We start from the raw sequence: 15,972 nt of genomic DNA, 5'->3' as shown, positions 1-15,972 counted from the left end.
ATGAATGCGATTGAACAAAACATTCGCTCTCGGTGGGGCAACACTTTAGGAGTTTTGCGGACAACGGGCTTGGTGATGGTAGCCGGCAGGCAAAAAGGATAGCTAACAGATGAAGAATAACAGAAACCATGATAACGTAATATAAGGCAACCTGGAATAATGCTATCGCTCACCAAAAATAATGCTAACCCGCACCTACATATTTAGCATGGACAGATAAAAATGAATAAACTTGATGTGATACATATGAAAAGAATTAGAAATAAAATGTAATAAAGCAGCTATTACGCGTGTTGATGTCATTTATGCAAGAGATTGTAAAGTTTATGCTTTTCAATGAACAATATCTTAGATTAACGACTTTTCCCTGGTTTTGCTGAGGGACTCTTAAAAGAGGACTAATCCCAAGTTCATTCTACCATAAGAATTGTTCGATAGAAGCATCACTCGCAACATACCTGAAATTTATTATTGTTAGAAGAATTGAAACTTTTTATGTTACAACGCATTACAATATTCGTTGTATCAAATGTAAATGTTTGATAAGGACAATCAACCAGGATCCCCTTTGTTGGCAAAGACATACGGAATGTTCATTTGAAATAGAAACACCATCACCGGACAGTATAAACGCAACGATTGATATTTGGATCTATCATTAGCCAAAACGTCAAGACAACATAAAACCAAAACAAATCCGTGTTTGTTTACACAATTCTTAACAAAACTACGATTTTTAAAAGCCCCAAACTGCTTAAATTTCATCTGTTTAAGAGAAATATATGTAAAAATTTGTTTCGTCTATAGGTATAAGTATATGCAAAAACAACGGGAACTAAAATACTCGGAAGTTGGTTACGAAGGTCAAGCAAAGTTGCTTCCGCGAAACTGATCGTAAAGAAAAAGATAAAAGTCCTTCACAAAACACCTGCCTCGTGACGAGCCGTGGAGTTTTTACAGATTTTAGTGCACGTAGACACTTCTCAGAGGTGATCGATAGCAAAGAATTACACAGCATAACGAGGCGCTAAACAACGATTATCCAACCTAAAGACTAAGTTCAAAGTCGGCTGTTGTCGTTACATCGATTAGCCAGAAGTTTCTTGACGCTTTTTGACGAAAAAAAAATAACCTTAACAGAACTACCGCGCTACCAGTGAAGTGGAAATGGTTTGCGTGCCGTGTTTCATCGTGCCTGTCCTGCTGTACCTGTGGCATAAATTCGTCCAGCCGATCCTGCTCCGGTACTGGAACCCGTGGGAAAAGAAGGACAAGGATGGAAACGTGATAAAACCCGATCCCAAAAGTTTCTTCGACTGTTCCGATGGCGTGTGCCGGTTCGCAGGCAAGAAATCAGCACCCGCAGCTGATCCACCAAGCAGCGTCGAACCGCGCGCTGAACCCGGAAAAACTGTCTCCACCGGACCGGATGATGAGGCCAAGAAAAGCATTTAGGACACCAAGCCAGCGATAGATCGCCAAGGGCTTCACAAAGGGAATTGCTGAGGAGATCAAGCTGAAGATAAGAAGTTCGTCGTTTGACTGTGTTTATTTCAATAAATTATAAACCCCAATCACGCCCGATCAAACAACGAGTTCAATTTCCATCATCCGAAAGCAAGCAATTCCCACCGTACCCCACACATTCGCACTCCAGAGAGTGGACTTTAAATTGAGCGATTTAAAAGAGAAGAAAAAACAAAGAACAAGTTTACAATTCCCACAGAGAAAGGGCCGCAAGGGCGAGATTTTTTTTTCTTCTGGGCGATGTTTTTGCTCCGCATCTGCAAACTCGCTTTCGCACGCGCACCTGCGCGTACGTGTGTGTGCGAGTGTGTGTCGCGAGCAAACGAAAGCTCCGCGTCCTGGTGCGATCTCATTCGCACCGCGCCCGTTCCCGTGGTGTGGCAGTGTGCGTGTACCGGCACCCGGTACATAGTTTTTTGGGCGGCGGTCGAGCATTCGCGCACCAACACCAAGCCATTGACGGGCGCACGCGCGCGCATCGAACCGTTCGGCGTCGTCGCGTAGGCAACGCGACCGCTCCAGTACGAATGGGAGAGAGAGAGAGAGAGAGATGGTGTGCAGGGCCAAGAAGGGGTCGGGAGGCGTCAGCGACATCTCAACTTCAGGTCCAGTATTTTGCCAGTAGAGTGCCAGTTGCCGTGGACGGTGTATTTTCCGTCGCCGATTCGTCCTTTAAGCAGCAGCCAAACCCGACGGAACGGGAGCGATTTAGGTTGGGCGTTTTTGAGGAGGCCCGCGGTTTTAGGTCCGGCCGTTTTTGTTTGTAAAGAAGTGAAAAAGGTGAAGAAAAAGAAGGCAAACAAAAAAAACACACACGATACAGCAATCCGTGAATCCAAGTGGAAGTTTTGTTTCACATCCCGAGCCCGGTGGAAGGTGAGTGACAAGCAGAAAGGTTTCGGGATCCTTGATCTATCGAGGGAAAATCTTGCAAGCGGTGAAAAGCGTACCAGTCTGTGCGTTGTTAGGCTTTTTCCCTCAAATACCCGGCCACCAATCGGGCAAGCTGCACACACATCTGCAATCAAGCTAGCAAGAAGGTAGAACAGCGCATCCCGGTGTGGAAAGACGGGCATTTTCCCAACCACCAACCAAGGCGCCCGTATTCAGGACCTCGTGAGCAATCAAAAATCCCTCCAACGCCGGAAGAGTGCCCTCGTGTGATAGCGTTTATTATTTGATTATTTTCGGGCCATCCTTCTGTTTGGTGATAACGGCCGGTGCGCTTTCCGGCCGGAAAAACGCGTGTGGAAAACCGTCCATTCCAAGTGAGTATGTGTGCGTGCGTACGGTGTGCGGACTCCAGCAACGCCCTAGAGGAAAATTGCACCCCCGCGTGCCCAAACGCCTCTTCTATTTCTCTCCTCCCTAAAAAAGGACTATCTTTTACGGAAAGTCTACCTTTTGCGGGGGGGAATATTCCCATCCGCGGTTTTTCCCGGAAGGGGGCTTTTCTGCTTCAGCCAGGCGTCTTCATCAGGCACTGGGGGGGAGGGGGTTCGACACCCCCGGATGCAGGTTTCCCCCGCGGGGGGTGGATGCGCTTGCCGGTTTTTCCGCTTCCTGGCAAGCCGGTTCGCGGTTGGTTGATGAAAAAAATAAAATAAACGCCGGCTTGCCCGTCGAATGGTGGTTTTCCGGCTGCATTTTGGAATCAGCGATTTTGGGTAGAAAAAATTGATAAAAAGGCGCGTCATCAAACCCTCGGGAGAAAGATAGATAGAGAGAGCGAGAAAAGCGAGAAAGAGACACACGCACTGGGCGTAAGGGAATACACAGGAAACGTGAATTAAAGCCCACGGTCGCATTTTACGTCGAGCCTGTGTTTGTGTGCGAAAGGGCAAGGGCCACGAAGGGAGGTGGATTAAAAATTTTGTTCAAACATCGTACGGTTCGGGTTGTTTTTCCGCACCCAAACCGGATGTCCTGTTTTTACACGTGCGAAAAATACTCCCCCCCCCCTCCTCTACTCGCATCCTCCGCTGGAGCCCCTATTCACCCTGCCGGCATTTAATTTCTCTCAATTTCGTCTCATTATTTTTATCACTCCTTCGGTTCCATATTGCTTGCTTGTGTGTGGGTTTTCTTCCCTTCGGTGTACGAGTGTTCTTCTTCCTTTATTCGCACAACTTAAAAGGGCCCCTTTTTTTTCTTTGTGCGAGCGTATCGAATCGCTGTCCCTTTTCCGTGCCCACACGCTCGCTATCTCACACTCTCCCTCTCGCTCGCTCCACAACAAGATGTCCGGCTTGCGTCGCGGTTGATTTGATATCGCATCGCTTACCCGGTTCCTTTTCTGCACTGCCTGCCCGGTCCCCATAGTGTTGTAGGCGAGGGGTAAAAAAAGGGAACCGTGAGTGCGTACGGGCGCTCTTGCATCTCACTCCCACACCCACCGGTGATCGGTGACGCGAGACAAAGCTCCCGTGTTTAAGCGCTAGAGAGAGAGAGAGAGAAAACGCACCAACGGGAACAGACCGCGACCGGGATGAACATCCCTTAGTAACCGCACGCACACCCACACCAACAAGCGAATGAGAGGCAAACGCACGAATCCACAGACACACACACATACGCCCGCGAGTGCAATTGCAATAGGTGCTTTGTTGTTTTTCTTCTTCTTCTTCTTCTTCTTCTTCTTCGTCGTCGTTCTGGTCTCCTGGATCGCCGCTTTGGAAGTTGTTCGTGCTTCGAGTTGGTGTCACTTGTCGTGGCCTCAGATAGTTGTCTAAACTGTGTCCTTGTTCTCTTCTCTTCCCCTCTCCCTTTCCCGCAGGGGTCCTCGTTCAAGCGAGGTGACTGATGCGCCAGTACGTCCTGTTCCAGCGCGTCACGGAACCGTCGAATTCGTCACCAGCCAACACCTAGAACCAACACCAGCCCGGCATCTGGCGTTTGCTGCTGCTGCGAGTCGTCGTCACCGCCATCCGTAACATCGCACGCACACCGTCGGTCGAGTGACTACCTGTGCGAGCCGCCCTCACCCCCAAAAACCCAAGCGGGTTTTTGTGGGACCAGCTCCCCCCAACCCAAAGCCGAAGCCCAAGCCACCCGGCACCATGGCGTGGAGATTCAAGGCGTCGAAGTACAAGAACGCGGCCCCAATCGTACCGAAACCGGAGGCCTGCATCCGGGATCTTGTCGTCGGCTCGTACCAAACGTATGGCAACAACATCGCCGCGTCGGCCGCGTTCATTGCGTTCAACTGGGAGCATGCCGGGTCGAGCCTGGCCGTGCTGCCGATCGATGATTGCGGCCGGAAGAGCAAGACGATGCCGCTGTTGCACGCCCACACCGACACGGTGACGTACCTGGACTTTTCACCGTTCCATGATGGGCTGCTGGCGACCGGGTCGCAGGATTGTCTCGTAAAGGTGTGGCACATCCCGGCGAAGGGCCTCGAGCAGTCGATCTCGAGCGCGGAGTGTACGTTCTCGACCCGCCAGCGGCGCGTGGAAACGGTTGGCTTTCATCCGACCGCGGATTGTTTGCTGTACGCGACCGCCATCGGGTGTGTTAGCTTGTGGGATCTCACCAGCCAGCAGGAGACGTTCTGTAAGTTGTCCGTGTGCGAAGGTCCCCCTTCCCATGTGGCGAGTACTAATTGCTTTGCTTTTTGTTGCAGCGAACAACGAACACCCGGAGGTGATACAATCGCTCAGCTGGAAGCAGGATGGCCGGTTGTGTGCGACCAGCTGCAAGGATAAGATCGTCCGGGTGATGGACCCACGTGCGAGCGCCCCGATAACGCTTGCCGCCGAGAGCCATCAGAGCATTAAGGACTCGCGGGTGGTGTGGTTGGGTGAGCAGAATCGCATCCTAACGACTGGCTTTGATGCGGCCCGGCTCCGCCAGGTGATCGTGCGGGATTTGCGGTGTTTCGGCACACCGGAGAAGACGCTCGAGCTCGACTGCTCCACGGGTATCCTGATGCCGCTGTTTGATGCCGACACCAACATGCTGTTCCTTGCCGGTAAGGGTGACAGTACCATCAACTACCTCGAGGTCAGCGATAAGGAGCCGTACCTGATCGAGGGCATACGGCACTCGGGCGAGCAGACGAAGGGTGCCTGTTTGGTGCCGAAGCGTGCGCTCAAGGTCATGGAGGGTGAAGTCAACCGGATCATGCAGCTGACGTCGAACTCCGTCATTCCCATCATGTACCAGGTGCCGCGGAAGGTGAGTGTGCTGCGCGGTGGATTGTACGCTCGGTTGCCCTTGCAGTACATGGATTTTTCGTTTACCGTAGACCTACCGGGACTTTCACACGGATCTCTACCCAGACACGAACGGCTACCGGAGTGAGATGTCCGCAACGCAGTGGTTGGGTGGTGCCAACACACCTGTACCGAAGATCAGCCTGGATCCGGCAAAACGCGAGCTGGGTGACGCACCCATCATTGTAGGTTGCTTCTGTACTGCATGATGTCCTTCCGTTCCTACTCCAAACATGCCTACTTTAGTGATACGTAGTTCCGTTGTGAGGGTTTGACCTTGTAACCGTTTTTCGGGGGACCTTTCATGGGTACTGTAACGTCCTGTACATATCCACAGCTCACAAGGATAACCATCCCGCTCCTTAACGTGCTCATTGAATTCATAATCACTAAATACTCTTCCCATATGTTTCCCTTTTTCTCGCTTTCCGGTCTGTCATTCTAACCCCTCGCTCGCATCCCAACACTGTACAAAATCAACTACCCATCATTACCCCACTCGCCATTCGCCTCTAACAACTCCTCCAACCTGCACCGTAAACGCGTACCGGTGGATTGCGAACTGCCTACCCAAAACCCTCGCAGGTCTTGCGCGGACCCCTAGCGGAGGTGGTCAAGAATATCGAGAACAAGATGCGTAACGCGCTCCCGAACAACACGTCCACCGCGGCCAGGATCGAGCGGGAAGCCATCGTGAAGCCAACGTTCGTCCCGATCAAGGACAAGATCAAGCACATGGAGCAACAATCGCACACGGAAAAGTGTGAGCTGGAGCAACGCTTCAAGGAGCTATCGGCAGCCCACAAAGAGGAGGACGGTGGTGGTGAACACACCCTGCCGGAGAACATCGACAATGGGAACGGAAATGGCAACCATCACCCGCATCCACAGCAACAGCAGCAGCAGCAGCGTGAGACGTCCTCCTCGTTCGACTCGGAAACGGAAGGACGTCCTGGTGAGACGACGCCTCCGAAGCCGCTGCCACGCACGTCACGTAATAACTCCGTCTCGGAGCAGCTGTCCGGCTCGGGGGGTGATGAACCGGCACCGGTCACCAACGTGGCGGGTTATGGTCCCGTAACCACCCCGAGACCGGTTGCTAGACCGCGGACTACCAGCGGATACAAGGTTAACGAGATGCCAAACCGTGCTTACAACCCTTCACGTTTGATTTTTGCGTTTCAACTACTGCTCCTCGCACGTACCTACCGCCATCAGCGTCCAGCATTATTCACCTGCCTGCACTTTCTTTCCTCTGCATGGGTTTTTAGTTTTAGTTTGCACACGCACGCACTGTATTTTATGCTTTTCACACTGCCTGTGTACTGTATCACTTCCTGATTTTGTTTTCGCTCCTATTCGCGTGCCTGCACCGGTTCTGCGATGATGGTACTAATTTGTAAGCCTTTTTCCGGCCTCATTTTCCACGCGCACAACGACAAAACAAACAAAAACGCTCGCACACACAGCCACGCCTGGGCCCGAAGCCCTTCTGCAGCTCCAACGCGTCGGGTGATTTCTCCTTCGATAAGGTGTTTAGCGTGCCGGCTGTTCCGGGAAGCGAACCGGGAACCGACGGGAAGGACGGACAGATACCGGACGGTCCGGATGAGCCACCGTACGGTGAGCATGGACCGGGCGAAACCAACGGGAATGGACCGTCGGTGCAGCTGGAACAGGAACCGGAACCGGAGCCGGCCAAGACACCGGTGGGTGGCACGAACAAAACCGCGGGTGAGCCGATGGAAGAGTGCGACGTGGAGACGCGCTCGATAACGCGTGCCGAAATTCTGAAGGTAAGGCTAACGGAACCGGAATCCGGACCCCACACCGACCAACGTAACACTAATAATGGACTTTATATTTTGTGCTCCCGTTCTTCGCGTAAACGAAACATAACCACAAAACTAACCAAACAAAATACCTTCCGATCGGGGACACCTCTCCCTGGGATGTGCCGTTTGCCTGACGCAACAGCTGGGTGAACAAGAAAAGGTTACGAAAACGACCGCAACCCCTAACCGGATGGTTTATTAACGCTGGTTGCTTTTGTTCTTTGTTTTGTAGATGTTTGAGCGATGCGCGTCGTCGGAATCGGTGGACCAATTTGATGCTGCCACGGATGATGCAAAGGGCCAGTTCGAGCGGTTGAGTGCGCAACGGATCAGCTTGGCCGAGCGTCGCCGGATGTTCGAGAGCCGTTCGCAGAGTATGCAGGACGAGAAAGCGAGCTCGCCGACTCCTTTCCGGTGAGTAGAACTCCCAAAGGTCGGCTAAAGTTATCTCGTGTGGAGGTAGTAATTCGTTTTTTTTCTCTATTATCCTTTTAGTCGACTGGATTCGCTAAAGCTCCGTGGTGAGCAGCGCACCTGTCTGGACGATACCGACCTAATGCCGCCACCACCGAACGCGGAATTCATCCGTAACCGGAGCGACCTCACGAAGGAGAGCCTCCCAGATATTGTGAAGCGAAGCAACAGCACGGCAAGTGCCGGTGGCAACACCGTCGCGTCCAAGCGCACCTCTACCGTGTTCGGGCGGGTTTCAAAGTTCCGCCATCTCAAGGGCACACCCGGGCACAAGAGCACCCAGATCGAGAACATCCGCAACCTAAGCCGGCAAATCCCGGGCGAGTGCGATGGCTTCCAGGCGAATGTGGACCGTGTTGCGGTACCGATTGCCGGTGCGGGCGGTAAGCTTGCCGTGCTGGAGCTGAACGATCCGGGTCGCCTGCCGGATGGCGTCATCCCGACGCTCGTCAACATCCAGAACATCATGGACTTCCAGTGGGATCCGTTCGACGTGTACCGTTTGGCGGTTGCGTGTGACGATGGATCGGTCAAGCTGTGGCGTATCCCAGCCGGGGGATTGACCGAGTCCACCAACGAACCGGAAGCGGTTTTGGTCGCGCACTCGGAGAAGATCTACATCATTCGCTTCCATCCGCTGGCGCAGAATGTCCTGCTGACGGCAAGCACCGATCTTGCGATGAAGCTGTGGGATCTCGACACGATGACTGAGCGCATCTGTTTGCTCGGCCATACCGATCAGATCTTCTGCTTCTCGTGGAGCCCGAGTGGCCGTTACGGTGCTACCGTTTCAAAGGACGGCAAGCTGCGTGTGTACGAACCGCGCCGTTCGCCTCAACCAACATCCGAAGGTACTGGGCCCGTTGGAACACGTGGTGCCCGTATTGTGTGGGCGCTTGATGGCGAGTACCTGGTCGTAACTGGGTTCGACAAGTACGTATAGCACGCGGCCACCGTCACCTGACAGCTCGATCGATCTAACCGCGTCTCTGGCATTCTCCACAGGGTCTCCGAGCGGCAGATATACGTGTATAAACTGACCGAGCTGAGCGCACCGATGGGTATGGTCGGGCTGGACGTATCCCCCGCCATTCTGATGCCGTTTTACGACGAGGACAGCTCGACACTGTTCGCCACCGGCAAGGGTGATAGCACGATCTACTGCTTTGAGATCACGGACGAGGCACCATTCATTTGTCCGCTGTCGCACCATCGCTGCCCATCGCTCACGCAGGGTCTCAGCTTCCTGGGCAAAAATCATTGCGACGTGGCCGCGGTTGAGTTCGCTCGAGCTCTCCGGCTTACGAACGGGACAGTTGAGCCGCTGAGCTTCACGGTACCGCGCATTAAATCAGAACTGTTTCAGGATGATTTGTTCCCGCCGACTCGGATGGTTTGGAAACCGAACAGTACCGCCGACGAGTGGTTCGCCGGAAAAGATCGCGAACCGGCACGTGTCTGCCTGAAGCCATCCGGCATGGATAAGCGTACGTGCTGCCTCGCCCAACGCGGGTTTCACTTTTTAATGTGACACTTTTCTTGCGGGTTTTTCTTTTAGTGTCGTCGATTCAAGCCCCGGCCACAACCACACCGTCGAAGAAGGTCGATATTACGCCGAAGCAGCCGAACATCCTGAAACCTTTCGGTTCCAAACCACCGGAACTAGTGCAGGAGCAGGTAAGATGGTTTCCTTCCGATTGCAGGACTCGCCCGACTAACGCGAATGTATCCTTTTAGATTAAAAACGCGGTCAGCGCTCGTATGCCCGTGAACAAGAAGCTTGAACAGGACAGCATGGAGGGTGTCGACGAAAAGGAATGGGAAGAGTGAGCGGCAGAATGTATCCTTCTCTCTAGCCACGTGACCCAACGTCCTTTCTTTCCATGGATTGCATTTATATTTTTATCTCTTTTTCCGTATTTTGAAACACACGTCAGAAGCGTAGGGATTTTTTCCTGATATTAACATTTTATTTTTTGTGCTTGACAGGCAAACATAGTAAATAACTCGTTTTAGGCGAGTCGCTAGCGGTCTTACACAAGTCCGTTTTGTTTCGGTCACTTTTGTAAACCAGCGAGGTCCCTGTTGGGCGTTTTGGTGCACCTTTATGAAGGAAAAGGCGAGCTATTCCTAGAATTCAGGGCGACAAAACCGATCGGACCGCCATTTTTAGCGGAACCAACCGTTTCCCCTAGGCGCACTCGGTTCGCCACACTAGAATTAATTGTATCCAAATGATAGGCATCCCTACGCTATACTTACACGGAGACTGATAAAATTACCCGACCTTTCCTACTGCCATTCCTAAGGTTAAAACACACTCATCCTTTTTTGCTCACTAGTTGGCCGTCAGCGGGATAAGCGCGCACGGATAAGACATGATAGGGTGAGGTCGGCCAGAACACACAAAAAAAAGACAAATCATCAAAAAGAAGCATCCATCACTACCACACGAAAATCCAAAGACCAACATCGTATTAGTAAAAGGCCAACTAAAGGGGAGAGTTTTGGTTACTCTCTACTAGTGCCGGTTCTGGATGAATGACCACCCCATTTTCGGGGGTGGAGAAAAGAGCCGGAAAATGCATTTTATATATACACACACACACCCATCCGGGGAGCCCGGCGCTTGCTGTAAGAGTGGGGTTTCTAGTGGGATCTTTTTTAATTTTACTATCACATTACGTGGCTTGCGAGACATGTATAGGACAATTTTATATGCGCTCATTTTCTTTCACCGCGAAGAGATCAAAAACACTTTTATTTTTCGTCGAGCTCGTGAACCGGAAGCATCATATATTTGTACGGATATACTAAAACTGCCTCTCTCTTTCTCATTTTCCCCCTAGTCACGAAAACGCGGGATGAGATCCGATCCTTGCGAGCATACAAAACATTCACAAGCAGAGGTGCTATGAGATATGCATATGTGGTGGGATTTTCCATCGCTCTCTCTCTCTCTCTCTCTCTCTCTCTATCATTTTTGTTTGTAGGCAAAAAAATCATCCTCCTAATATTATCCGCCCTTTGCATACCTCTTGTAAGAAGTGAATAAGAAACAAATCGGTATGGAAAATCAGCAAGACCACATTCCGGGCAACGTCAATCTAGCGAGACGGGGCAATAGAGCGAACAAGGGCCTGGTGCAGAAAAGACAATATATTTATAATGAAAATCACTTGCGAGAGGGAGGAAAATTAGCGCACACTTTTTTGTACGTATTATCATTTTTATATTATTTTTTTGTTATCGTTAGGCAGAATCAGGGATGAATGTAGGAAGAATTTGGCACCACGGCTAGTCAAGCAAAAGGGAGCATGAGTGATTATTTTTTTTGTTTTGTTTATTTTTATCAAATCTAAACCAGCGACAATGCTGGTGACGATCGAGTCGCAAGGACACCCTTTTTGCAAGGCTCGAGGCAAACGTTATGACCTTCTTTTATCGTACGGGTTTCTTACGTTTTTATTTTTGCACCGGTTTCCGGTATCACTGGAAATTTCCCGCGTAGCATAACAGAGAGGTGAGCTAGAGCAGAGCAGTACGGTTTTATTGGAAAGCTGGAACTGGAACCCAACTAACGCGCAAACGAAGCCAAACGTCAGGATATGAGGCTAAGGGCTTTAGCTATAAACAGTTTTTTGTTGTTGTCTGCTCTATCAGGAAACCTTTAACTATCCTAACATTCAACCACCGCAAGGAGGCACACTGCCCACGCGTGATCCTTTCCCCTTAGCCCCACCACCAACTCCTTACCTTCCTTGCTTTCTTGTACATAGGTTCGTTTGTCACTTCGGCATTCATAATCGTAATTATATGTTTTTTTTTTTGTAATTTATCCGCAAGCGATTTTGAAATTGTGCTAAATATTGTGATCATCTTAGCGATTAGTTTCCTTCTCTTCTGTTCTTTCGTAAGCATCGATATTGTACGCGTGTATATCGAGAGTCACTGCATACTAGCATTGAAGGAGAGAGAATTCAGGGTGATGCGGAAAACACGAAACGACAGAATAGGGTGCCATTTTCTATGTAAACTGTATCGATTTCAATCAATCCAACTCGCCATCTGTAGGATTTGCATCAGATTTAAGATTCGGATCGCCTTGCTTTGCCTTGACCGTGGGCAGCGCCGGTGCAGCGGTTCATAAATTGCCAGGGTTTGTGTTTTTTTGAAATGCAAAAATTATAATAAAATACTCTGTGACTAACTATACATCTGGGAGTTTTTTTTTCATTTTGTTTGAGTCTGGATTTGTGCTGGTACATTTGCATTAGGTAATTTGCATGCATTATGACAAAAAGAATTAAATTTATTTATAGAAGGATAACGACAAAGTAATGCATACATAAAAGTACACAAGTAAAACAGTTTTAATTTTTCAATTACTTATGATGACAATGGTTGCAATAGCGTGACATAAAATAGAGAAGATGTAATTATACATAGCTATTCGCTGCTTTTAACTACAATACTGCTTAAACCAGGTCGTATTGAGTCAATAAGCGGTGTGGCTTTGCTCCACTTTTATGTACATCAAATAAAACAAAACAAGTGGTCAAAATATACACATGTGCGCATGCAAGCCATATTTATACAAGTGCAACGCGCCTGCAGTCTGTGTATCTGTATACCTCAATGCACTTCTTCTCCTAATAGCTAAGATCAAAGCATAGAGACAGTGAGTCTCTGACTGATTTGCACATTCGCTACGAAAAATCTTCTGACCAACTGAGATATTAAAGCAATATCTGAAATATTAAGATTTGAAATAAATATCCATTTATTACAACCTTCTTCATGAAGATGAATAATACAATCATTTATTTTCGAAGCCTAGTATGATGATAATAATTGGTAAAAAAGAGGACTTGTGCATAATTTCACGTTTCTTCGTAAATATCATTCAAATGATCGTTTATTTTAATAAAACAGTTTTCAAGTGTGTCTTATTTATTAAAAAATAATGTAGAAATAGCCGATACATTACGTTGGTTGTACATCAAACAAAAGAAAACAAATGTGCAATTCTGCTCCGTGTAGCGGTTTACTGTGCCATATGCGTATGCATATGCAAAAATATGTTTACGCTTCTTCTCACTTGGTGTATTGTTTCTCATCCTAAGATTAAAGGGCTTACACTCGGTGCGTCCTCTTTACACCGTAAGATTAGAATCGAAAGGTTCTCTTTCACGATGCAGTTGCAGTTTTCTAAGGGGGTATTCTATTTCAGCCGTTGTTTTGCAAATATACAAACTCGGAAAGATACATCATTGGAAAAATGTACAAAATTTTGTTCACAAAATAATATGGCCAACATATTTTTTAATCTGATAAATTTATAAACAAAAACATTGGTGTTGGAAAATACTTTAGACAATAAAATAACGTTAATAACCAGCTTTAGTTGATAAAAAAAATGGTAAAAATGTATTTAAGCCCTCGTCCGACAGTATGGGTTGGTGTCTAAGGAAATTAGCATTGACAGCACTTAGATTGACAGCATTTAGCCGATATTTTTTGTTTTCAACTAGATCAAACATGCTATAGATCATTTATTCAAATACACATTATTCAATTTGACCGTTGAAAGTAAAAATTAATTGTAAGAAGAGGAAGGGTGTTGTTGAATGTGTGGAGCTGGTGGGGTGGGGGACTTATACAAAATATCAACCCTTCCACCCACCCAACAACCCCCTCACCCACTCAAACGCTCCCCCCCCCTTAACGAACAACCTGATTGGTGGTTGGGGAGGGAGGTTTATGCAAAATATAAACCCCCTCCCACCCAACAATTCCACACACGCAACAACCCCCCTCCCTCCTCACAGTTTATTTTTACTTTCAACGGTCAAATTGAATAATGTGTATTTGAATAAATGATCTATAGCATGTTTGATCTAGTTGAAAACAAAAAAATATCGGCTAAATGCTGTCAATCTAAGTGCTGTCGATGCTAATTTCCTCAGACACCAACCCATGCTGTCGGACGAGGGCTTAAATACTTTTTTACCCATTTTTACCTTTAATTTTTGATATATATGTGAAATTTTTATTTTGTTGTCTGTTGAGGATGAAAATGCTGAGCCACTAAAATATCTATTATTTGTAAAATAGTTGAGAAAATAAATAAAATCAAGACATATTCTTAATTTGCTCAACTAAAAGTATGTAAAACTGCTGAGCCAGAATACCGCCTTAAGTCGTGGCAAACTTGATTATGCGCATGCGTATCGTTTGACCAAAAGTCTGTTAGCCACATGTTGAAAAAGGTGCCTTACCTATCGCATATATGTTGAAGACAACTCGTTATTGTTTTGTTTTTCTGCAAAACCGGATGCGTTTCATGAGTCTGCATAAGCAAGAAGAGCCGATGCTTTGGATTCAGTTTGATCGAAATCATTGGCTCAGTAATACGTTGCTTCTGTTAGTCAAAGCGCGAAATTGCAGTGACGTCCTCTGTTGAGCTATCCAAGACGAATTGCATACTAAACAGTCGGTATTTCTTCTTTTTTTAAATGTATGCCAATTTGCAAAAGGCATATCCAATTACTAATTAACTATTATTAATGCAATTAGCTACCTAACCGTCACTTCAAACAGATAAACACATCTGCTTGGGATGAATTGTCAACCTCGAGTGAATTTGACAGTGCTTGATTTTGCTCTCATCTTTCATTCTCGAACGCCAGCAAGCGGCAAATCTGCTGAACTACTACACGCAATCGAAAAACTCCGAAACGAATATGCAACAGGCGACCGAATACGATGAAAATTGTGCTCTAGAAGGGTTTAAACTTTTCGACGATGGTTGTGTTGGAACCATTAACCGGTATCACCTCGGCTGGTGTCTGAGGCATTGTGGAACTCGCGTCGTACAGAAAGTCATCGATAAGTACCTGCCACCGGAGATCCCAGGTACTGAACAGCGTGTGACCTGCAAGCAGTTTTGCCGCATCTACAGAAGTACCGTTCGGCATGTTCGCCGTGCTAATCGAGGTTTACCAGTTTCTGAACTTTACATTCAATTAGCACGCCTGCAAATTCTTCCACCACAGGATGTGTTTGAGGCATTGTTACGCAAATACTCCAATGATAACGGCTATATACCCAACTTCAGTGATTTGGTAGACGAACTAGTTCCGATAATGCGTGCGTTGAAACGTGCCAGAGAGGGGCTAGAAGAGCAAACTGATAATGATTTGCAAAAAGATGCTGTTAACAATTCTCAGGTGCTTGAAAATTTTCAACCTTGATTTGTATTTCCAATGTACTTCAATTTACAATATAATTTATCACCAACGAATGACGATGTAATCAACAAGGATAAATGGTTCCATACAATGCCTCAAAACATTGACATCTCAACGCTGTCGAGAAAAAATTTTAGTGCCTTAGACGTGCAATACTGCATTTAATCATATGCGGAGAATAAACTTATGATTTAATTTTGAAATAATCAGCCAGTCTATAGTTATTAGTTTTCCTATTCTGCTTTACGATCTCGTATGACATAAAATATATGTTAATGCTTTCCATTTGTGCTACACCCAATTGTGGATGATATTAGCGTTTCCAATACAAATTTCTACATAGATTCCGCCTGATTGAGCGATTTCTCAATACAAAACTATAAAAAGCTACAATCATGTGTGTAGTACCACCATATGTTTTATTAGTTTAGCTTCCGATGTTATGATTTTCTCCAAAGAACAAAATAGTTTTCGTGAGTCTCTTGAGAATGTTTGTTCTCACCTTATTCCAATGGATACTTGGATCACATGCGTTATTGTAATATGTTCATGCTTTGAAAAGTTTCATGTGCTGCCAGATATACTGAAATTTCAATTTCAATGTAATTTCCGATTTTAAAGATAACCACTTGGTAAATAAATCCATCATATCGATAATATTTTTGC

At 47.3% G+C, this 15,972-nt stretch overlaps 1 protein-coding gene across 1 annotated transcript; it reads left to right on the top strand.

Annotated features, from left to right (window-relative positions):
* The first annotated feature begins 4,586 nt into the window (after positions 1 to 4,586).
* LOC128728776 (coronin-7) lies at positions 4,587 to 9,883 on the top strand. Its single transcript, XM_053822422.1, has 11 exons — positions 4,587 to 5,082; positions 5,153 to 5,706; positions 5,777 to 5,929; positions 6,330 to 6,872; positions 7,214 to 7,540; positions 7,722 to 7,739; positions 7,812 to 7,993; positions 8,075 to 8,986; positions 9,059 to 9,540; positions 9,612 to 9,730; positions 9,791 to 9,883. Exons 1-11 carry the CDS (start codon positions 4,587 to 4,589, stop codon positions 9,881 to 9,883), a joined length of 3,879 nt encoding a protein of 1,292 aa, XP_053678397.1.
* The last annotated feature ends 6,089 nt before the right edge of the window (positions 9,884 to 15,972 follow it).

The sequence above is a fragment of the Anopheles nili genome, chromosome X (genome assembly GCF_943737925.1).
Source record: "Anopheles nili chromosome X, idAnoNiliSN_F5_01, whole genome shotgun sequence".
Classification (NCBI taxonomy): Eukaryota; Metazoa; Arthropoda; class Insecta; order Diptera; family Culicidae; genus Anopheles; species Anopheles nili.
This window is presented reverse-complemented; position numbering and strand designations above follow the sequence as displayed.

Excerpts from the sequence above, each read along its gene's own strand:
- LOC128728776 (XM_053822422.1), top strand. The coding sequence starts at position 4,587 with ATGGCGTGGAGATTCAAGGCGTCGAAGTACAAGAACGCGGCCCCAATC. Across the intron at positions 7,994-8,074 it reads AGCTCGCCGACTCCTTTCCG|TCGACTGGATTCGCTAAAGC; the intron begins GTGAGTAGAACT and ends TTATCCTTTTAG. Across the intron at positions 8,987-9,058 it reads GTCGTAACTGGGTTCGACAA|GGTCTCCGAGCGGCAGATAT; the intron begins GTACGTATAGCA and ends CATTCTCCACAG.